Raw genomic sequence first — 23,999 nt, forward strand, 5'->3', positions numbered from 1 at the left:
CCACAAGCTGCCAATGACAAACTTGGAATTTCCTCCCCCGAGTCTGCAAAACTTAGTGGCTCCATTTCAATTATTTTTGTTCTCCCTCTGCTTGTATGTCACAAAGACCTGTGCTGGCAGTGAAGAACTCTGTGGATTGTTTCAGATTCCTTTGGCCGGAGTACCTGACAGTAAAGTGAAGATTCTTTTCTAAGATATGCAAAATATCTTATCCAGGAGTGAGAAAACATGTAGCTCCCTGCACGATGGTAAGATATTTGAATGCAGCTAAACGAATCCTGAGCACTTCCACCCAAACCACCAGTCTGAACTCTGAGAGACACGCCACAGAAAAAATATATTATAGATTGCAGCAACTGGAGTCCAAGGCAAACACCAGAAAATTACCAGTTCTATTTAAACACTGTCCTGCGAGCTTCGGCTTCATTTCACTCATGGAAAGTCACTCAGAAGGAGCAAGCGCTGTCTCAAAGACTCAAAGATTCAATCTAATCTACTGATCAAACGTTTATTTTAACTATATTTTACACACTGTGAAAATTATAGCACCCATGAATAAAACATTTTATGTGCTTAAGGGAAAATGTGTTTCTTATGTCAAAAATCAGCACAGAGACAGCACACAGGCACAGGTCTTATCAGGTTTCCTCTCAGACAAACAACAGGACTCTGCGAAACAGGACTTCCCTATTTTCATTTGTCTCAAAACACCCTGAAGGCTCTGATATTCTGTAAATTTAACAACTCATCTTTCTCTTACTTATTTAAAAATAAAAATGCCACAAAAAGCAATTCCTCACGCGCACAAACTGTCAGTTGTGGCATTTAAATCACTTTATTATGGTGCTCGTGTTGCAAATAATAGCTTAAAACTATCTTCCTGCGCAGGCCACAATGAGGAATGTACAGTTTTTCTATTATTTCTATATTAATATTCATACACAACAGTGTGGTTGCAAAACTTAGTTGAATTTACTGTATCAGAAAAGATGCACATTACTCCCTAAGGTGATGCAATAAGCTCCTGCTGACAGAAAAGGATGCTAATCAAGTGCATGACATAAGGCATACAGCAACACCCCATAACCACCCAGTATGAGGAGAAAAAAATGTAAAGAGATTGACAGCTGTCTGTCTGTTTGGCAGGTGTTTGAGCAGTCACCTAGCTTTCATTAGACTAGAAACAGATGCTAAAAAAAAAATACCTGCTTATTACAAACAAAATCACTAACTACGCAAGTTTTCCTTGGAAACTTTTCTTTTTCCTTGCAGCTGAAAGTTGCTTTTTTTGCAACCCGGCGCTACAGATAACAGTTGTACTGTGTGCACGTGGATGTATCATCCATTCGTGGATTCAATGAAATGTTTTAATAAACATCAGACTGCAGCTTTTAATTATAATAAAAGCTTTCTGATTCGTGTGTTGCATGATATACACATCGGATCATTTCATACAAGCATTTTTATTGATTATATTTGCAAATCACAGACAACCACGTTCTATATTTACACTTTCATTCCAAGAGTCTTTCAGTTATCCATCGCTGGAAGCTTTTATAAACCCATTTTATTTCTTATAAATGTTTATATAAGCTCACATACATACAGAAAATATCATAAGTCCACTTCTAAGCAGTCTAACATGACAATATTTAGATCATGATCGAAAGTTGTGTGTTTGATAAATGTCAGCTAAATGTCTAATGTTCATATCCTTCATTGATTCCAACTAGAAAAAGCATAACTAGTTCTTTGGGTTTGAATGTCAAGAAAAAAGAAAAGAGAAAAAAAAAAGACAGCAGAGAGTAAATGAAAGGTCAGATTGGGCCATTCTGTAGTTGTAGAAGCTGCAACGTGTCCACAGTGTAACCAGACTGCTTTGAAAATCTGCCAGATTTTATTCTCCCTCCCTCCCTCCCTCCCTCTCTGCCCCCTTTCCCTGTCTCCAACATCATGGGATGGCCATGCCTCTTTTGGAAAAGGAAGATTTTTAAAACTGGTTGTTGTACATGGTTTTAAACTCATTACATTACATTGTTTGCTTGTGAGTTACTGTTGACATTTCATGAATATATATTTAATCATAAGAAAGGGTAACAGTGGCTGAGATGCCTATAATGAGGGAGAATTCAGCACTTGTGAATATGTTGCATATGCACTTCATAATGACTTCAGGTTAGCAATGATTCACTACATCAAAATGTAAATTAATACTGTTTCAATGTATAGTTGTGGTTAAGCAAAGGTGTGGATCCTTTTATTGCAGGTGCTTGATACTCACAGAGTGAGGTTTTTTTCTTTTCTGGTAGGCCTGCAAAGTAAATGATTTAGAGTACAAGTACTTCATGAGTTGTCTTTCTTTTTCTTATCTTGGCAATAGTTAAATCTCCATCTGGTTTGCTCTTCATGCGTAAATTGCGCACAGTTCACTTGAACTGATAAAACATGGTCATACATCATTTTCAAACACTTTTCCTCTGTTGTTAAGAAAGCGTTGAGTCCAAGTGACCATAAAATATAAACCATAAACCAAACTGACTGCTTGCACAATGGGAACCAAACCAGCCTTAATAAACTGTGGCCCAAAGAATGCTATGCTGTAAATGATCTGTTCTATGGAGCCAAATCCTCCACAGTCCAAAGGATTTAAAAATCAGCTCAGGTCTAATGCCGAAAGGACAAAACTCCCAACAACAAAAGTCTCAATTAAGAAAATCCACAGAGAAGCAGAAGATATTAAATCGCGTGGAGAGCCGGCGCGTAAATGATGACTCTCCTCATCATCCACGTTTGAGCTGAAACGTGAACTTGTTTGACGTGTTTTAAGACGGCCCCCTCTCTCTGATGAAGGAGGGACTCTGTGACTTGTACATGTACAAGTTATGTGGTGCGCACGGGACCTCCCCAAAAGTTTTGGCATATAAAAGCCAAGCTAACTCATTTGTTTAGGCAGTAGGGAGTTTCTGCTAGGGTCTGGATTGGAGTAACACACAGACCGGACCCTACCGTGTATGAGTGGTGTCTGAGGAGAAAAAGAGGATTCCCCTTGTCGCAAAGAATCTACATGTCTAATATTTAGACATGTTCAGCTTTGTGGATATTCGGTTAGCGCTGTTCCTCAGCGTGACAGTGCTTTTGGTGAGAGCTCAAGGCGAGGATGATAGTAAGTATCACTTTCAAACATTGATTTCAGTTGTTTTGGGACTGTGGCACCCTCAGGATGTGGATAGCCCGCAAGGATGCTGAGCAGTTTGCTGGAACAGATTGTGCACTGCGGGATACCTGACTCCAGTGTGCAGTGATGGTGAAAGTTGTTACACAGTGAGGCGTTTTGATGGGTTTTTTTGTTTTTTGGGTTTTTTTTTTTGGAGATCTGGAAGCGAATAGGAATTTATAGAACTGGATTTTCTTTTTCTTTTATTGTTTGCTGATCTTGCTGACGTGCAGATGCATGCTCAGTGTGCGTCCTCCTGCTAGAGCGCAAACCTGAGGGGAGCAGCTGCACTATCTCTTGATGCGCAATGACAGGACATTGGGTTCAAAGAGAGTTGAAGCAGAGCACAAATATAACGAATTTTTCTTTTTTTTAAAAAAGGCAATTTATTTGATGAAATCTTGATTATCTTTAGTATGAAAAGCCGTTTTGGCCAGTTTTATAAAAGCTGCATCCCAGTTCACAAATCTGTGCCAAAGTCTGTAAATTCACCATTAACGCATCAAAAGTGAGCAGACAGCTTGTTTAGGAATAAAACATGATAAAGTGGATACCTTTTCCACTGTCATAAAGTCAGACTTTTGCAATACAACGAGAATGTCACATTCAATTAAACAACATTTTTGTCCACTTTGTATAAAACTGGACTTTGTTAACTGAAAAAAAGGGACAATGGAAAAATCGCCTAAGTATGACGTCGCCAGTGAAATAGTCTAGACATCAATTAATCACCTTCCAGAGGAGGGTGCGGAGGACCAGGTTTAGTAGGCTGACAGCGCCGCTCTGTGGCGAGTACTGGAAGTGTGCATCTTTCTTCCAAACCTCGACCCCCCCTCCCACCTCCCACCTCAAGGCCCCACCACACATCCACCATCATGAAAAGTGATTTAACCCTGTGCAGTTTTCCACTTATGTTTTTTTTTTGAGTAAATATCTGTAATTACATCTACACAGGAGTGCTGGATAATGACTTTTGCTACTTTTGCTCTATTGCTCACCATGACCTGACATTAAGCAGATATCTCATAACTCCTGTGGACGTGCACTAATGTCGCACTTCATTAGAAGCTTGATTCTCATTGACAAATCAGTCACCAAACACCCAAAAGGTTCAGCTCATTTAAAGCAGATTTTTTTATGATTTTGGCACATCCAGATGAAGCCTTTATATTTGAGATCTAAAAATAACTTTAAAGAGACTGCTGAAATGAAAACTATCAAAACAGGCTGTGTGCTACAGGTCAGAGCCTGGGGGGCGGGGGGGGGTCCATAGTCTTAACAACTGTGATAAATATAGTTTTCCACCTGCATGGGGAGATAAATAATCATTTTACTCAAGTGTGCTGTATTGTTTTGCAAGCAGGTGTAGCCAAGGCTTAACTATCTGCACACTGTACACTTCAATCGGTTTACTTTTAAGCATTTATTAGACAAACATGTTAGATATCCACTGTCTTTTTGGATATTTTATCATATTTAATGTTACAAAACTCACCACGGTTTTCTCTTCTCAGGCACATTCGGCAGCTGCACATTAGAGGGACAGTTGTACAACGATAAGGATGTATGGAAACCAGAACCCTGCCAGATCTGCGTCTGCGACAGCGGAACCGTCATGTGCGACGAGGTGATCTGCGAGGACACATCCGACTGTGCTGATCCCATCATCCCAGACGGAGAGTGCTGTCCTATCTGCCCCGACACTGATGGTACTACACCTTGAATCCTCCTCAGCATTTCTGTGGTTCACTTAGCTTTGTGGCGCCACCTTGTGCTTCCCACCTCATCTCTGACCATCCATGGCTCTCTGGCCACAAATGGACTCGAGGCCCTAAGCCTGCCTGCCTGCTTGCCTGAGGATTTTCCATTCAGAAATTCACCAGAATCGCTTTGGATTTACCTTTTGTCCAGTTCTTTTTCCAATATGCATTCTTTTAAAACGGATTATACCCGCTCTTTGGTGAAGTCTGGCAGTGAATATGTAACACACGTCACATGTATCTCCAAAAGCAACATTTCTATTTATTTTCCACCTTTTATACAGCAGAAATGATTTAGCATTTAGGCTTTAGATTCAGGGTTATACATTATTCTGTAAAGTTAGGTTTGTGTCTCTCATTAATGTTGAAGAGGTGTTGACATTTTCTCCTTCTCCGTTGGTTCTGTAGGACCCCAGGTTCCTGAAGAACCACAGGTATTTTGCCCTTTAACTTTTATCCATATTGAATAGTTTGTTTTATTAAAAAAAATGTAACTAAGACCTTAAATTCATAAGCATGTTTAGTATGTAGGCCCAAACTTCATAATCATCTTTCTTTGGTGATGCTTGCATAGCCCAGTTAGTTGAGTTTGTCATTACCTCTCTTTATATTCTATAAAATGCACTTTGTGTTTTTTACAGTGTGGATGAAATGTTGTAAACATAGCCTAACTCCCTTTTTCTGTCTATTCCTAGACACCTGTGGAAAAGGGAGAGGATGGCCCCAAGGGAGATGATGTAGGTTCCATTTCATTTGAACTCTCAAGCCTATTCTGTCCTTCAATACAAATTATACTGATATACAGTACCAGTCAAAAGTTCCATTCACTTGAATGAGGAAGTGTGTCTTTCTTTTGATATATATTCTAAATTATTTTCCATGAGAGCCATGTTAAATGCATTTGTCCCAACAATAACACATCAGTGTTTCCCTGTTGTGTTGGTTATTGTGTAGTTTTTCAATTACAGTGGCTCATTCAATTATAATAACATTTTGGTATAAATCATGCATCTTATCTGCATTGCATCTGGTTGATTATATGTATTTTCATGAGATCTTTCCATAGTTTTATAGGCATGGTCTTTGTATTGATATGTATTTGACAAATCACTGGCTAAAAATGTAAAAATGTACACAGCACCACTTTATCTTTGCTTAGTGAGCGCCTACAAACTAATCTAAATGCTGGTAAAGCTGCTATGACATCACTGTTGCAATGATAGTTGATAATTAGGTCACAAGGTCAACAGGTCATTCAAAGTTCAAAGGTCACATAACACTAGTCGGTTTATAAATGATAGAGTAATATTAAGGAACTACAGCAAGAAACAAGTCAACTTGAAAATGAACCAATTTTCAAATTTTTGCAAGCTTTTATGATTCTAAAAAAGCTTTACCATCATTTTATTTTGGGTACTTTAACTATAAAAATCAACATTAAAATATCAGAAAACAAGGTTGTTTTTTTTACTTGAATAAGGATGTGATTGAAATAAGATAATAAGTATAAGAATTTCGTGATTGCTATTCAAATATATAGATAATTATTCCAGAGAGATGTTGCGGTCTAATCTGTAGTTCTTAATGCAGGACAAATTAATAATAAATGAAATAATAGGTAAAAATATTGCTAACAGACAATGTCCGCTTGATGTTTCCTGCAGGGTCCCCCTGGTCCTCCTGGCAGAGATGGAATCCCCGGACAACCTGGTCTTCCTGGCCCACCCGGCCCCCCTGGCCCCCCTGGCCTTGGCGGAGTAAGTATCTCCATGTCAGAACATCCAGGAAGTCAGGAATCAAGTTTAGCATATGATTGGATTCTGTTTACAAATGAGACACATCTTGAAAACCCCTGGTAGTCTAGGTTAGATTTAATCTGTCTTTGTCTGAAGTTGAATAGGTTCTACCAATGAATCTCCATTTTACACACACTTGAGGAGAAAGATCAGCAGGCAAGGCTAGAAAGCAGCAAGGAAACCTCCTCAATGTTTGTTTCAGCGCTGGGACTGCAGACAGCTCCTTCAGCCTCAGGTTTAGGTCTGAGGGAAAAAAATGCAGATTTATTTTAAGTATTGATTTAAACAGTTTATTCAGTCAACGACCTTAATTGACACATGAAAGTTCCATCATGCATTTATACCCTTTAACATATTAAAGTTCAACTCAATATCTGTGCCACAGAATCTGATGTGTTTGTTGTTAGAAGTTCTCACCCCTCTGCAGAAATAGAGGTGTTTATAGTGTCTTTATAATGTAACCTGGGATCTACAGACAGTGTTATGAAAAGAACTTTTAAAGCAACAATAATTGAATGTGTTGTTTCTCCAAAGCTCAGCAACTAATTCTTTATCTTTCCCCTGACAGAACTTCTCTCCTCAAATGAGCTATGTTGACCAATCCAAATCCTCCGGCCCACCTGTCCCTGGCCCAATGGTATGAAGGCTTTGCTCTCTCTCAACATAACTGTACTGCTAAATATGCAGAAATTGCCTGTTAACACGTTTACATAATGGTCTGTATTCAGCTTTTGAAATTTTATTACTAGTAAATGGTTCCTTTGTTTATTGCTTACGGTGTGATGTTTCTCATCACTAGTGAGATCTATGATCTCATGGCTTTTATCTCATCTTCATCAACAGGGTCCTATGGGTCCACGTGGTCCTGTTGGACCCCCAGGTTCCTCTGTAAGTATTCCCTTATCAGTTACAGCCATTTATTTCAACAAAACCCTTAAAATATTCTTCAATCTTTCAAAGAGATTTAGCTAAGTGTCACCATCCAGTCTTTTTTTTTTCTTGCATCAGTTCTATCATACTGCATTTAAGTTAAATGCATAAACATTAAAGAAGATACTGTATTAATCTGCTCTTCTTGCTGTCCAACAGGGTCCTCAGGGTTTCACTGGCCCCCCTGGAGAGCCTGGTGAGCCCGGAGCTTCTGTGAGTATACACAATGCTCTGCTAAATAAATGTTTCTCTTGTTTTGTTTGTGATGAAGGTGATGAGTTTGTGTGAAACTATTTGTACTGTAGTTCACATGGAGTGTTCCCAGAGCTCTGCATGATTGCACTTAATCAATAAGATGGTCTTTATTCACATTGATAATACCTCCTTCACTTAACACTTCACTGCTCTCTGTGATTCACTTCCTGTTGTAATCACTGACCCACTGACACACATCTGCACACAAACACACACACACTTATTGTCAATGCCCCCCTCACCGTCTCTCCTTTACTCACATGCACCAGCCCACATGTCAGTCTTTAAAGTGCATGTTTCTGTTTTTGCAGACATTATTCGTTTATTAATCCAATGATTAATTGGTGTTTTTAGGGTGCCATGGGTCCCCGTGGTCCTTCTGGTCCCCCTGGAAAGAACGGAGATGATGTAAGTGATTTGTTGATTATTATTTGAATGATTTGACTTTGTTGTTGTTATCCTTTTGATATTTGACATAAATCTTAACCGTGTGACCTCATTTTACTTATTTATTGCCTGAAGGACACTTAGTTTATGTTAGTGAGTTGATGCTCCCAGACACTGACATCCTTTCTGTGTGTCTCCAACAGGGTGAGGCTGGCAAACCTGGACGCCCCGGTGAGCGTGGAGCTGCTGGCCCTCAGGTGAGTGACCTTCATTTAGGGCAAAGGTCAGGAGGTGGTCAGCCGAAAATGAATCCTATATTGGCATTTATGTGAAAGCTGATAGTCAGCATACACTCAAAAGCACAAAATGATCTGTTGATTTCACTTATCTGTCAAAATATCTAGCCATTTTTAGTCAAATCATTTTCACTCAATCCAGATTGTGCTTCCTCATGCATTTGGCATTTGTGTATTTCTGAAATATTAATAAATATGTCTTCTCCTCTTGCAGGGTGCTCGTGGATTCCCCGGAACCCCCGGACTTCCCGGCATCAAGGGACACAGAGTGAGTTTGGAAGAGCATTAGATTACCAAAATCCACATTTTTTTTAAACTACTGTGATGTTGTTATGAGTGAGAAGCTTGACCTTATAATGCTGATTGATTTTGTCTACAGGGTTTCAGCGGTCTGGATGGAGCTAAGGGAGATTCTGGCCCCGCTGGCCCCAAGGTGAGATAGCAGGACGTGTTGTTGCTCACCAAAGCAGGAATCTCATCATGAACTACACCAGTAATTCAGCCTGAACCACTAGTTAGAGTCATTCCAATGCAAAGCTCATTTCTTTCTTCTGTGTTTGTCTGCAGGGAGAGGCTGGTTCCGCTGGTGATAACGGTATTCCCGGTGCCATGGTAGGTTTTTATCAATTTGTTGAATTTGTTGATTTGTACATCATTCTAAGAGATAGATGCTGTTTTAATGCTAATAATATAGATGAGCTGCAAGCTTCTCAGTCGTCTCTGATGTATATACAATACATATAAATGCAAGGTCTATAAAATGTCAAGCTAATATTATTCTCTCTCTGTGACTTTCCCAGGGTGCTCGTGGTCTTCCTGGTGAGAGAGGCCGCCCCGGACCTCCTGGCCCTGCTGTAAGCATTGCTATTCATGTCTGAAAATTGACCTAACTTCCATCAGAAAAGGCTAAAAGCTGATGGGACTACTAGTGAAAAGAAATGTGACATTATTTAGTTAATACTATGATACAAATATGTTTTTCACCTTGAGATATTCTTATCATCCTCTGCAGGGTGCTGCTGGCGGTCAAGGCTCCACTGGTGCTGCTGGACCCCCTGTAAGTATTATTTTACCTGGCTGCCTTATTTCTATTTGGAAATATATGTATTAGATTATATCACCTGCTTAAAATTATCAGGTGATATCACCAACATAATTCTATAGCTATAGCGTGTGATGCACTCTTGTTTTAGCGGCAAACATGCTCTGTAAAACAAATTTCTGGGTGTCTTTGTATTCTGTGATCTGTTAACATCATGTGTCTTTATTTTTCAGGGATCAACTGGACCTGCTGGTCCCCCTGGATTCCCCGGTGGTGCTGGCGTTAAGGTAAGTCATCCAGTATTCAAAACATTTTTGTTGGATATGAAAACAGGCAATAGGCTTTCCAATTGGCCTGCTGAGATTTATCACCCTTAGCTTAAGTGCAGTAGTAGTGCTCTTCTTCACTTTTCCATGTCTAACTTGACCAATTATACCTCTTAAAAACTGCTGGTGTTACTGGGTCCTTCAAATAAGGGTTGTCCTGACAGCCATGGACAACATGGCAGCATTTTAACCACCAGTGGTGGCATCAGTGATGTAGTGGTGACATTACTGTCTTTACAGATGTATCCCTGTCATCAGATTTCAGTATCTGTGGGATCAACATTGATAGGGAAACTTCTCAATGTCCAAAATCCCACATGTGACAGATGAATATCAATATCCACATGAAAAAGCTGAAAAACAAAAACTGAAAACAAAATATTTGCCCTAATACTCTCTATATCTCAGATGAACAGTGTAGCCACCAGATGGCATCACTAGACCTCTAATGGTACCTTACTGTACCCCTGCTGCAGCCCTTCCCTGTTGCCATCAGTGAAGGATCTATTTTAATATCCTGTAACACACTTTGGTTATTTTAAGAACAAAGAGGAGGAAGGTAAAAAAAAAGAAGGTGTGAATGATGTGATAGCTGTCAGAATCTGGGCTATGATGACAGAACAACTAAATGGTTTGAAATTACTCTCTGGACACGTGCAACAAAGCAAAATTAAGATTATACTCGTGTGAATAAATTGAGAGTGTATACAACATTTTTAGTGACCAGTAACTCATCTTCACAACGTAATTTACTTTTATAGTTAGGATGTTTTGTTTATTTATTTATAAACACACAATATTAAAGCTACAGATTGTTGCTTCCCTCCACAGGGAGAGACTGGTCCTCAGGGAGGCCGTGGATCTGAGGGACCCCAGGGAGCCCGTGGTGAGCCTGGTAACCCAGGACCTGCTGGACCTGCTGGGGCTGCTGTGAGTATATACTGGACTTGTCTGTAGGTGCTCCTTTAAAACCCTGTCACATCTCTTTGAAGTTATTTGTGATCAACTTTTTTCTTTCCTTCCTCTCTCAACAGGGTGCCCCTGGATCTGATGGTGTTCCCGGTCCTAAGGGTGCTGTTGTAAGTATCACACTCATCAGTCACATTTGTCACACTTGAATCCTGCACATGAAGTGTTCTGACTCCCCGACTCTCCATCCCACAGGGTGCTATGGGTATCGCTGGTGCTCCTGGTTTCCCTGGTGCTCGTGGTCCTGCTGGAGCTCAGGGACCTGTTGGTGCTCCTGGTCCTAAGGGTAACTCCGTAAGTAGACAATAGATTGTGTGATTTTTGGTTTTATGACACATAGTTCTTCTGCGTTATAGACACTCAGGATCACCTGACAGCCTAAATGTAAACTGTGTGTTTCTGCCCACAGGGTGACCATGGTCCTGCTGGATCTAGGGGAGAGCCTGGTGCCAAGGGAGAGCCTGTAAGTTTTAAAATACATTGATCCTTGATTGATTGTCACTTTTTCCAATTCAGCTTGCCATTTATTCACCGTTTTATGTGCTATAGGGAAATAACATGGTTAACTGGTTTGACTTACTTTCCTTTCTTTTCCAGGGCCCAGCTGGACTTCAGGGACTTATTGGCCCCGCTGGTGAGGAGGGCAAGAGAGGACCTCGTGGAGAGCCCGGTGGTTCTGGACCCCGTGGACCCCCTGGAGAGCGTGTATGTTACTGCCTCTTTCTATTCAGCTGCACCAAATCTTTGCCAGATACTGTAGTTGCCATTGAGGCAGCGCGGATGATTCAGCATCTGAATCATGAACCGGCCACCTGTTTTAGATAACAGTGAGAAGGGCCATTATGTTGAGCTTACATTTCCACACCTCATAGTGACGAAATAATCAATACTTTCTCAGGATCACTCATGTCAGTGGAACAACAATCAGATCTCATGTTGAAATCCTGTACTTTATATTTCTAGAAAGCCTTCAGCACATTTACAGTACGTTAAATTCCCGAGGGGATTCACCTCAGTTAGTGACATGGCTGGTGTGTCTGTTTGTTCCTTTAGGGTTCCCCTGGTCCTCGTGGTTTGCCTGGTGCTGATGGAGGTGCTGGTGGCAAGGTGAGTTAGTGAATCTACCCAGTGAAAACTCAAACCCAAAATTTAAAAATTGTGTTTGGGAAGTTGAAAGTTCCAATACAATAGAGATAATTTAGGGTATAAACATCACCCATTTGTCACAGCTTCTTATTCTTACTCTTCACTTGTATGACAGGGAGCCCCTGGTGAGCGTGGTTCCCCTGGCGCTATTGGACCTCAGGGAGCCACTGGTGAGTCTGGAAACCCCGGTGCTCCTGGCGCACCTGGATCAAAGGTGAGTTCTACTACATATTTCCTCAGTTGCTGTCTCAGAAACTATTTTAAATCTTTTGGCTAATCTTAGACCACTGTTGAATATAAATACTACTGTATATATCTATTTTTTGTCTTCATACTAACTGAACCCGCTCTCCACAGGGTATGACCGGTAGCCCTGGAAGCCCTGGCCCTGATGGCAAAGTTGGACCTGCTGTAAGTAACGACCCAGTAATACTTAATAATTGAATGTATTTGTCAAAAAACAAAGAGTAACCACAGATGTAAACCGATTTAATCATGATAGGAGAGTATATTTTCAGCATTGTCTTCCAATGATCTTTAGGGTATTTCTGGACAAGACGGACGCCCCGGACCTGCTGGCCCTACTGGTGCCAGAGGACAGCCTGGAGTTATGGGATTCCCCGGACCCAAGGGAGCCGCTGTGAGTTCATCACCTCACTCTTATTTTTTAAATGCAAAAATACAGTAGATCTTACAGAAGTTGTAGGGTAACTGCTTAACAGTTTGTTAATCATATACACACTGAAAATCAGCTACAAATCAGTACTTTACTTGACTTTATTTTTCAGCCCATAAAAGTGAAATTAAATAGAAATACTGGTGTAAAATCTCTTATTGAGCAAATGTAAGTGTGTTGTTCTCTTCTGTTCAATAGGGTGAGTCTGGTAAGCCTGGTGAGAGAGGTCCCGCTGGTGCTACTGGTTCTGTTGTAAGTACTTGAAATATTTTCAGAAGTACAGAAATTATGTCAAAATTAATGTCCATAAAAAGCTAAAAGACAGTTGATAATTGGTTTTGTTGTTTAATGTTTTTGTTCACAGGGTGCCCCTGGCAAAGATGGTGACGCTGGTGCTCCTGGACCTTCTGGCCCCGCTGTATGTATCTTCTCTACATTATTTAAACAGCATGTTATATTGCGAGTGATATTGCCATCAGTATTTAAAACCATGAGTCATAGTTGTATATTTTATAAGACAGTGTCAAAGTTTACAGTTTCTGTTTCTGTCTCTGATCATTTTGTTTGCTTCTTCCTGTTCAGGGACCTGCTGGAGAGAAGGGAGAGCAGGGATCTACTGGTCCTGCCGGATTCCAGGTAGGTTTTGAGAGTATCTTGGCAGCCAGAGCCCTGTCTTTTCTTTGGTTTGCTATATTTCTGAGCTGTGCCACAACCCCACTTGCTAAATTGTCATCCTTTCTTCCTCATGAAGGGACTTCCTGGACCCCAAGGTTCCACTGGTGAGACTGGCAAGCCTGGTGAGCAGGTAAGAGTCACAGTGGATTGTAATCACACAAATCTTACATGCTATTTTTAAGAATCTTACAACACAAACACAGTGAAATATAAATCCCACACAAGCATATATATTCATCATTATTATGAAGTTTAAAGATTTCACTTTCTTCATAATGATACACCTGTCGTTTTTTTTTTTTTTTTTAATTTCTCATGGGAGATTGCTTCATTGCACATCATGTTGATGCAGTAAATCAGACTTCATGACAACCTTGTCCTCTCTCTGTTGTGTTTAGGGTGCCCCCGGTGAGGGTGGCCCCCCTGGCCCCTCTGGACCAAGAGTGAGTATCTAATGCATTTTAGATAACAAACCATTCTCAGCATCCACGGAAAACACAGTTCCACTGGTATTAAGCTATCAGTTGTGACTGACATGTTCCTTCTCTCCTTTAGGGCGAGAGAGGTTTCCCTGGTGAGCGTGGTGCTCCCGGCATTGGTGGCCCAACTGGACCCCGTGGTGCTCCTGGCCCTGCTGGTAACGATGGAGCTAAGGTAGGTTGAAGAGCTCCTAAAGATGAGGAAACAAAACACTCCTCTTGAAGTCAAAATAGCCATTTGTTGAATACTATAACTCACAAATTACACAAGCAAAAACACGTTATTTACATGTTTTTCAAGTGTTGAGATACACATCAGTGTTAATTATCAACAGGTTCAAAAGTACCAATATATAATATAGGCAAATAAATCATCCAGGCCCACAAAGAACAGTTCAACATCTTTTTGTACAAAAAAGAGACTACTCCTCTTGAAAAAAACTTAATATGCCTACACAGTTACAATACACTACAAATAGTTTAAACACTTTTCAGGACAGTTATCCAGCATAATAACACTTTATAGAATATGCATAAAATGCCATGTCATTTTAAAGTCATTATAATGGATCAGTCCTCATAAACCAGGCTACATGGACAGTTGATCATGTGTATTATTAATGATGATATTTATTGGGTAATGTTTTCCACTATGAGTCGTCCGCATATGTTGGAAAGTGTCACCTGATAAAATGTATCATTGCATGTGGTCCATGTGATCTGGTGGTTGTTATCTTTAGGATATCAAACTCATATAAACTCATATCCATATCTATACATGGTTAAAGCTGAGATACAATGTCTAGACCAATGGGTCTCACAAGTTTTCATGTCAAGGACCCCTAAACTTGACAGAAATTAGACCACGGACCCCCATCTGATAAGATTTTACCCTTTTTACCCCCTTAAGGACCCCACTTTGAGAACAACTGTTCTAGACTACACAAATTAAATAAATTGCAAGACAAATACATGACAAATCATCTATTGCAGCCTGTGAATTATTAGTTTTTGGGTCCATAGTTGGGTAGTAGTTGGATAGTTGGGTCCATCCATACCACTGGACCCATCAGCCTAATATTTTTTTATTTTTTGTGCACATTTATGACTATATACAATTTTTGAAAAACCTATTTTATAACACAATTGACCGCTCTGTTTTATAACGCCATTTACTGCTGACTCTTCACTCCGGTAGAGGCCGCAAGTGATCAACAACTGTTTCAGTTTGGAATCTTGTTTCTGCTAGAGACAACCAATCATGCGTTGTTGCCACATTAGATCAATCAGTGCCAAATTTCAGTACCTTGAGAGCAAGTTGTGTTGTAAATTCAAATAAATATTGACAAGATTCCTTATGAGCCTATCGTGAAGCTTAAACATTTTTGAGCAGTCCTCACCATTTTACTATGCATTATGACATAGCAAAGGACATTTCCAGCAATTGGCTAGGCTAAAAACAAGGCTTACTTAGTCTGGTGTAGGCTACATTTTGGCTATTGTCATGGCTCAAAATTGACATCCATAGAAATGTTTGGTCTCATCTTGAACCGGAGCATCTGCAGATTAAATCCATACCCGATATGTTATGATCCACTAAAGTTAGGCACAATATGAGATGAATAAATCCCTGCTTTTGTTATCTTCGCCGCCATATTGGCTGTACACACCTGGTGGAGATCTGCACTCTACTGAGTGCACTCTTCTAGTTAGTGATGTAATTTGTCACTTGCACTTGTACTGTTTTTCAAGCCCGACCATATACTTTTTTCCTCATCATTTACAATCATTAATAGCATAACATCATCAATAGCTTTACTTTTGAGCAACCAGTCACTCTGCTGCAGCTTCTTACAGTCCAGTGGGGCAGTCAAAGAAGCACCGAAAAACCAACACTGAGCACAAAACTTCCTCTTTCCACCATGGACATAGCTAAGAGAAACAACTCACATGATCAGTAGAACATACAAAGAGCGGACCAAACTGGGGAAGCTCCTGCAGAATGATAACTAAAACTAACACTGTTTGGCGTGATTATAAATTATGAAAACACATTTTTTATAGGGCCTGGGTGCAAAAATGTATTCAGTTCAACTCAAATTTTACTTGTATAGTACCACTTCATACAAAAGCAGTTCAAAATGCTTTACATGATGATAAAAGAATAAAACAAAGAGGCAAATATGCACATATATGCCTCTTCATTTATTTTATAAATAAAACAATTATTTTTTTCATTCAAAAAAAGCAAAATTATCATTTAGTTTTCTTGCCTCCACCTCCTACTTTATCACAAAGATATACCAGCACCAGTATAGATTCATCTGTGTCAACTTGAATTCATTTGTTACATACATCATTTCCACAGGATGCAGTATATGTACAGCATACACATCCCCTGTTGTTCAGTGATTATTGTGAAGTACAGTGGACTGTTCACTTGCAGCAAATTGAGTGTTAGTAATGGATAACAATGTGAATGTTTCTGTTTTTGTGTGTGTGCAGGGAGAGCCCGGTGCTGGTGGTCCCCCTGGTGCTCAAGGAGGCCCCGGTATGCAGGGAATGCCTGGTGAGCGTGGAGCTGGTGGTCTCCCCGGTGCCAAGGGAGAGAGAGTAAGTATCTCAACCTATCGAATTCATCCTGAATTTTTTGATTATGCAAACTTTTAGTTAAGTTTGCAGTGTTTAGCATGAGATTCATCGATCATTGTCACATTTGTAGCTAATTGAAGGTGGTTAACCCATTTTTAGTATCAACACAAGTGATCTTAATAAGTCTAAATTTACACTATATGAACTCTTCTTTCTTCTCAGGGTGATGCTGGTACCAAGGGAGCCGATGGTGCCCCTGGCAAAGATGGCGTGCGTGGTATGACCGGTGCCATTGGAGTCCCTGGACCTCCTGGTGCTCAGGGTGAGAAGGTGAGACATCAGCGATTCTGGACTTTTTCTCACCCTGTTATCATGAATAAAGTCAACTCTATCTCTATTTTTACTGCAGTTTTATTCACACACATTATATATAGTTTATGTATATGATTGGGGTCTCATTTTCAGAGGCTTCTTGATCCTTCGTCAATAACATGACTATTGCATCAACAATATGATGGGAAAACCACCATTATTTTGTCACAAATTACACACTGTAATTTGCTGAAATACCCAGTAGATATTCAGTGATTTACTTGCCAACTTTGAGTTTATTTGTACAAAGCTTGTTTGTAATAAATAAGTGGTTAGGATGACCAATCAACATGTCTTCTGACCTCCTGTCCCTCTCTTCTAGGGTGAGCCTGGTCCTGTTGGAGTTGCTGGACCCAGTGGTCCTCGTGGTGCCCCTGTAAGTCCTTCTCCAAAGATACACCTGATTAAAGACTAGTAAACAAACAAAATATACTTTTCTTTTACTGTTCTTTAAAACATAGTTAAGATGTTATCTATTGTAAACTTTAAACTGGTTAGTAAGAGTGGATTTGTATCTTTAGTGACTTGCTGTATCTAGAATATTATGACATGTGTTGTAAATTTAGACACACTTAGGACCAGATGACCCTAAAACCTTGTTCCTTATTACTCCAACAGGGTGAGCGTGGAGAGACTGGTCCCTCTGGACCTGCTGGATTCGCTGGACCTCCTGTAAGAACCTCACATTATATGTTATACCAAAACTGATATTTTTCTAGAGATTTTCAATTATTTTAAAATACAGCAAACTCACTTAAGATTAAAGCTGACATGTGCTAATGTCTTCTCTTTCCCATCAACCTCAGGGTGCTGATGGCCAGCCCGGTGCCAAGGGAGAGAGTGGTGATACTGGACCCAAGGGAGACGCTGGTGCTCCTGGACCAGGTGGACCTGTTGGAGCTGCTGGACCTCAGGTAGACCCACATATCAGATGAATATCTTCTGATATATACTTTAGAATAATCATGGAAAACACTCAAAAGTAACAATAAACACAGGATAATATTTTTATTTTATTATCGATTCCAGATTGAGTTGAGAAGGAATTTATAAATAGAAATCTTTTGATATGGGCACATTCTTTCCAATTTTATTTGTGATGATGATTAGTGCTTTCTCCTCACTTTCAAATGTTTGTGTCAACAGGGACCTTCTGGTCCTCCTGGACCCAAAGGTGCTCGTGGTGGCGCTGGATCTCCTGTAAGTATCCCACTTTAGTGTGAGCTTTAGTATATATGAATAAATGAATCAGAAATGCAGTTTTAAGTTCCATTTTTCACCTCATTTGTCTCTTTGTGTATATTTGTAGGGTGCTACTGGTTTCCCCGGACCTGCCGGCAGAGTTGGACCCCCTGGCCCTGCTGTAAGTTTCATCATTATCCACATAACCAGTTCATCTGTTAATACGACCTGTCATATCTAAGAAGTAATCACCAACAGACAATCTTGACTTCAGTCTGTTTGTACATCACCATCATGTCCTTCAGCACAGTTTGATTCAATGACTTGACTCCTGTCTGTGTCTCCAGGGAGCTAGTGGACCCCCTGGACCCCTTGGACCCATGGGCAAAGATGGAGCAAGAGGATCTCGTGGTGAGACTGGCCCTGCTGGTCGCCCTGGTGAGACTGGTGCTGGTGGACCCCCAGGAGTTACTGGAGAGAAGGGATCTCCTGGTGCTGATGGAGCCCCTGTGAGTACCCAGAACATACACTTATTACTTTCTGTATCACAGCACTAACTTTCTTTACAACCTAAAATGTGCCACAGTGATCTGTTTTCTTTTACGTGCTGCTAACTGAATTCTCTGTCCTTCCGTGCAGGGTGCCCCTGGTACGTCTGGACCCCAAGGTATTGCTGGACAGCGTGGTAGTGTAGGTCTCCCTGGACAGCGTGGAGAGCGTGGTTTCCCTGGTCTGCCTGGTCAATCTGTAAGTATTATCTTTCATTCCATGTACTCTGCATGCTAAATACACAAATACACATAGAATATTGTTAGATTAAATCTGCTTTTCATTGCTTTTTATTCCACACTTTAGCACATGATCACTGTTTGTTATTTCTAAAGCTCACCTCAGAGCTTCCACCTGCATGCAGAGAGCTCACCTCTCTTGTTTTTATTCAGGGTGAGCCCGGAAAGCAGGGACCTGCTGGACTTGTTGGTGAGCGTGGACCCCCTGGACCAGCTGGACCCCCTGGACTGTCTGGTGCTCCCGGAGAGGCTGGTCGTGAGGTATGAGACCTCAATATGGTGTTTACTCACTCGAAATCAGAATCTGGCTTTGGGTACTGTGAACACAGTCATATAGAGCCTCACACACTGCAAATGCACCTTCAATATACAGTTGTAGCTAACCATCAAACATGGTGATTAACGTTGCCTCAATGCTCTTCCACAGGGACCTACTGGTCATGATGGTGCCCCTGGTCGTGATGGTGCCCCTGGCCCCAAGGTAACCTTCCTCCTCTTGACTAATTTATATCATTTTCAAAACCTAAATTATATCTTAATATCAAACCACCTGTTGTTTTTTGCTAAATGTGATTGTTTTGGCCTCCCAATAGAAACATTACAATTAGCCTTTAGCTGCCTAGCATTGTCTCACTGGATATTTGCTCCTGTAGGGAGACCGTGGTGAGTCTGGTGTTGCTGGACCCCCTGGACCCCCTGGTGCTCCTGGAGCCCCTGGAGCTATTGGCCCCTCTGGCAAGACTGGTGACCGTGGAGAGAGTGTAAGCTCCCCTCTTGTTTATCTTGTTTGCAAAATGTAACTAAATCTTGTAATTTCACTGTCATCTGATTTTCCCATTCTCTCTTTCTTTAGGGTCCTGCTGGTGTCGCTGGTCCTGCTGGTGCCGCTGGTGTCCGTGGTCCTGCTGTATGTGCATCACTGCATAATATGCATCATTAATATATCTAAACACAATATCTTTTGAAATACTGCAAGAGTCTCGTGGGACTGATGATTGTTTGAACCTGAGATGGCAGGTTGACCTCCTGTTGCTTTTCTTCAGGGCCCTGCTGGTGCAAAGGGAGACAGAGGAGAGGCTGGTGAGGCTGGAGAGAGAGGCCACAAGGGACACAGAGGATTCACCGGCATGCAGGGTCTGCCCGGAACTCCTGTAAGTAACTGTTTCACAGAGAAGGAAACAAATCTGACTGCAGCTGCATCCATACCATTACCTTAAACACTTTGACTAATTTTGACTCTATAGGGTATATAGACATTCTGTTTTCATGTGCATAATGTGATATTTGATGTTAACATCGTCATTTGCCTCCAGGGATCTATGGGAGAGAGAGGACCCGCTGGTGCCTCCGGACCTGCTGGACCTAGAGTAAGTGCAACTCTTTCACAATTTTTCACAGTACTTGTTGTAGTTACACAAAAAAAAAATAATTCTCTACCAAGCTGATACTTGGAGAGTCTTTTTTGTGGAGAGAGTTGCTAAACACTTGTCCACTGACTCAAGACAAAAAATTGTAAATTGAGATGGTTTGAGTACATGAATAATAATACAGAAAGTGTCAAAAATAGTACATGACAAACATTGTACATGATAAGCAGGACTATACTGACACACACAGTTAAACACATGCACATAATGTCAGTGAAGTGGCAAGCTGAACAGTTCTGAACTGATGTTTTATATTAATAAGTGATCATGTGGCTTTCACTCCATAGGGACCTGCTGGATCTAGTGGCTCCCCTGGTAAGGATGGCATGAACGGTCTACCTGGACCCATCGGACCCCCTGGACCTCGCGGTCGCAATGGAGAGATGGGACCCGCTGTAAGTTGCACTTTATTTTATCCACATACTTGTATACTTGTATATTCAGATGCTTTGATTGCGGCTGCAGTTTGTGAACCCCTGTTGTCTCCAAATAGGGTCCTCCTGGACCTCCTGGTCCTCCCGGTCCCCCTGGATCTCCCGGAAGTGGATTTGAATTCGTCCAGCAACCTCTTCAGGAGAAGGCCCCCGATCCCTTCCGTGGTGGCCACTACCGCGCTGACGACCCCAACATGATGCGCGATCGCGACATGGAGGTTGACACCACCCTCAAGACCCTGACTCAGAAGGTTGAGAAGATCCGCAGCCCCGACGGTACCCAGAAGAGCCCCACCCGCATGTGCCGTGACCTGAAGATGTCCCACCCTGAGTGGAAGAGCGGTGAGTGCAGATCAGTGTCCTGACTGAGCCTTTACATAAAGAATGCCATGAGAATCAGCTCAGCCTAAACTATTTTATGTCCCTCCGTTACAGGCACATACTGGGTTGATCCCAACCAGGGCTCTCCTCTGGATGCCATCAAGGTCCACTGCAACATGGAGACTGGTGAGACTTGCGTCCATCCCAGCCAGACCAGCGTTCCCATGAAGAACTGGTACCTCAGCAAGAACATCAGAGAGAAGAAGCACGTCTGGTTCAGCGAGTCCATGACCGGTGGATTCCAGGTGAGATTACAGAGCCACAAAATCTTTCCTACAGTAACAAAAATCATCAACTGATAGACCACAGGATGTGTACTTTGAAGCCAGTAAAAAGTAAAACCCATGCATCCTTTTCTTTCCTCTGATATGCAGTTCCAGTATGGCAGTGATGGAGCTGATTCCGAGGACGTCAGCATCCAGATGACCTTCATGCGCCTGATGTCCAACCAGGCCTCTCAGAACATCACATACCACTGCAAGAACAGCATTGCCTACATGGACTCCGCCTCTGGCAACCTGAAGAAGGCTCTGCTTCTCCAGGGCTCCAACGATGTTGAGATCAGAGCCGAGGGCAACAGCCGCTTCACATACAGCGTCAGCGAGGATGGCTGCACGGTGAGTTTGATCTTTGTTCGGCCAGCCTTGCCTTAAGGGAGGCAAAATTTTGATCCTTACTACATTTTCATTTTCGAATTGTGCAGAAGTAAACAACTTGATTTCTTGAGTGATTGGTATTTTCTGACATTTTCTTCTTTTTTCTTCTCTCCACAGTCACACACTGGCACATGGGGCAAGACAGTCATTGACTACAAGACATCAAAAACATCTCGCCTGCCCATCATTGACATTGCTCCTATGGATGTTGGTGCACCTGATCAGGAATTTGGCGTCGAAGTTGGCCCCGTTTGCTTCTTGTAAAAATGAAAGAAATATGGACATGACATTGTTGTTTTTTTTCTAGCAGTCATCTCTAAATCCTTTTTCTATGCATTCAAAACTCATTCGGCTGCCATTGGTCCACATGCTTAAAACCACTCTACTGAAGACGATGTTTGTGTTTTTCCAATCATGAGAAGTTTTGGGACTGCTACTTCAACCGAAACCAACCACAAGGACACTTTAAAAGAATCTTTTGTTTCCACTGGCAACAAGAAAATAATATATACTTGTGTAAAATTTCCCCCTGGAGATTGAGAAAAAAAAAAGATCCGCACACGCAATGAAACACAGATGACTTTTGCCATTTTCTACCACTGCGGAAGGACATTGAAAACAACAAATGATATGTACCATTTTTCTGGTGTTAAATAAATTGTAAAAAGTGTGAAGTGTCTTCTTGTTCTAAAATTTTAAAAAAACACCTGAATGTTGCTCAGACAAACGTGACCAGCAAATGAGCAAGACAAAGAAGCTCACCTTCATTGCAATATGTAGATGGCTACCTCATAACAAGAAGTCACCCGCAATTTTTCTCAAAGGACAAGGGTTTATTTTACACAAGAACACAAGAAAATCATTAAAAGGTGCTATAACCAATTCAATGAGGTCCAGTTATTGGTGTTTGATAGTGAGACTCTCACTGTCATACTGTAATTATTGCCACTAATGCCTGCAGAACCTTTGGTGCTACTAAATTGACTCATTGTCATGTTGTCTATGCAGTGCAATTGTTTTCTTCTCAAGTGTTGGTTTGATCACAGAGGTCCTCTGAAAAGGTGATCACTGCAGATGTAATGCATGCAATCATGTCTTTGTAGATAAAAGCAAGTGACTCTGGTTCAATATAATTTCCCTGCCCATGTGTTCAGTGTTGATCCTTTTGTCTGTTTGCCCCTGTGGAAAACTCCTCTTCACTAAAAAAACAGCACACATCTCCCACCCTGTTGTTTATGTTGTTTGTTGATGTCTTTTTCGCGAAGGGTTTCTTAAAAAAAAAAATTGAAGCAGACCCACTTTCATGATTTAAAAGAGAGATTCTGTACTTATTTTGTACATGTATAATAAATCAAGATGTTTTTAATTATTTTGGGTGCTGAAATAAAGCATGTGAAGTGGTCTACTCAGTGGCGGAGTTTTCACTGTCCTGTTTGCAACTGTTGTGAAACTGAAATCAGGTGTTAGGATTCAAAAAATAAATTCCCATACAATGGAGGTGCATTTCACATTTTCAGAGAGCTGATCCTTTTGTATAGACATTTATCTAAGCTTATGTGTGTGGCATTGAAATAGAGTTAAAATAGGTTTAGGGATCAACTGTTCCACAACAGTTGCACTTGATATATTTCTATTAAGCAGCAGTGAAAACAAGGCCAATACTCTAACCTGGCTTTTCTTTATCAGTACACACACAACTACTAAATTGTATTACATCTGCCTCCAAATTCTTTTAGAAATCTGACAGTACAAAATTTAACCAACAGCAAAAAATGTTTATCAGACATGCAGCCAATGCAGTTAATTATACTCATGTCACTTGTCTTGTTTTCAGCTCCACAATCTCTTAAAACAGGGATCTGGATTTGCATGAGAATGAATGTTGAACTGTTAGCAGGAGAGGAGATGTGTGCTGAACCCAGAAACTCCTAAATCAGAAGAAAATACAGCAGCGACTCCTTCTGGGCATCTAGTGTAACAACAGCTGTTTTAAAGAGGAGTTCAACACTGAAATCACACAAGATCAGAAAACTGCTGCCGCACCACTCTCTGAAGTTTCAACATTTTCTAGTTTCACGTTGCACTTGTGGCCTCAACCCAACAGAAAAATCTGAAAGTGTGACGTGACTTTAGAAAAGGAACTACTATCGCGTTGAATCAAGTGATATAACATGATAGAGGGATGCAAACAAGTGAAAATTATTTCATAATTATCT

At 41.0% G+C, this 23,999-nt stretch overlaps 1 protein-coding gene across 1 annotated transcript; it reads left to right on the plus strand.

Annotated features, from left to right (window-relative positions):
- Positions 1-2,938: 2,938 nt before the first annotated feature.
- Positions 2,939-23,192, plus strand: col1a1b (collagen, type I, alpha 1b). The gene is made up of 51 exons (XM_067575584.1): positions 2,939-3,163; positions 4,729-4,923; positions 5,383-5,408; positions 5,670-5,711; positions 6,639-6,731; positions 7,339-7,407; positions 7,614-7,658; positions 7,860-7,913; positions 8,310-8,363; positions 8,546-8,599; positions 8,853-8,906; positions 9,018-9,071; positions 9,206-9,250; positions 9,439-9,492; positions 9,651-9,695; positions 9,914-9,967; positions 10,838-10,936; positions 11,041-11,085; positions 11,171-11,269; positions 11,385-11,438; positions 11,573-11,680; positions 12,029-12,082; positions 12,237-12,335; positions 12,479-12,532; positions 12,663-12,761; positions 12,996-13,049; positions 13,162-13,215; positions 13,380-13,433; positions 13,549-13,602; positions 13,871-13,915; positions 14,028-14,126; positions 16,457-16,564; positions 16,766-16,873; positions 17,238-17,291; positions 17,534-17,587; positions 17,722-17,829; positions 18,062-18,115; positions 18,225-18,278; positions 18,445-18,606; positions 18,737-18,844; positions 19,039-19,146; positions 19,313-19,366; positions 19,539-19,646; positions 19,739-19,792; positions 19,929-20,036; positions 20,199-20,252; positions 20,600-20,707; positions 20,806-21,088; positions 21,182-21,372; positions 21,502-21,744; positions 21,901-23,192. The coding sequence occupies exons 1-51, from the start codon at positions 3,082-3,084 to the stop codon at positions 22,045-22,047; spliced, it is 4,359 nt and encodes a 1,452-aa protein (XP_067431685.1). The 5' UTR covers positions 2,939-3,081; the 3' UTR covers positions 22,048-23,192.
- The last annotated feature ends 807 nt before the right edge of the window (positions 23,193-23,999 follow it).

Source organism: Thunnus thynnus, chromosome 20 (assembly GCF_963924715.1).
Source record: "Thunnus thynnus chromosome 20, fThuThy2.1, whole genome shotgun sequence".
Classification (NCBI taxonomy): Eukaryota; Metazoa; Chordata; class Actinopteri; order Scombriformes; family Scombridae; genus Thunnus; species Thunnus thynnus.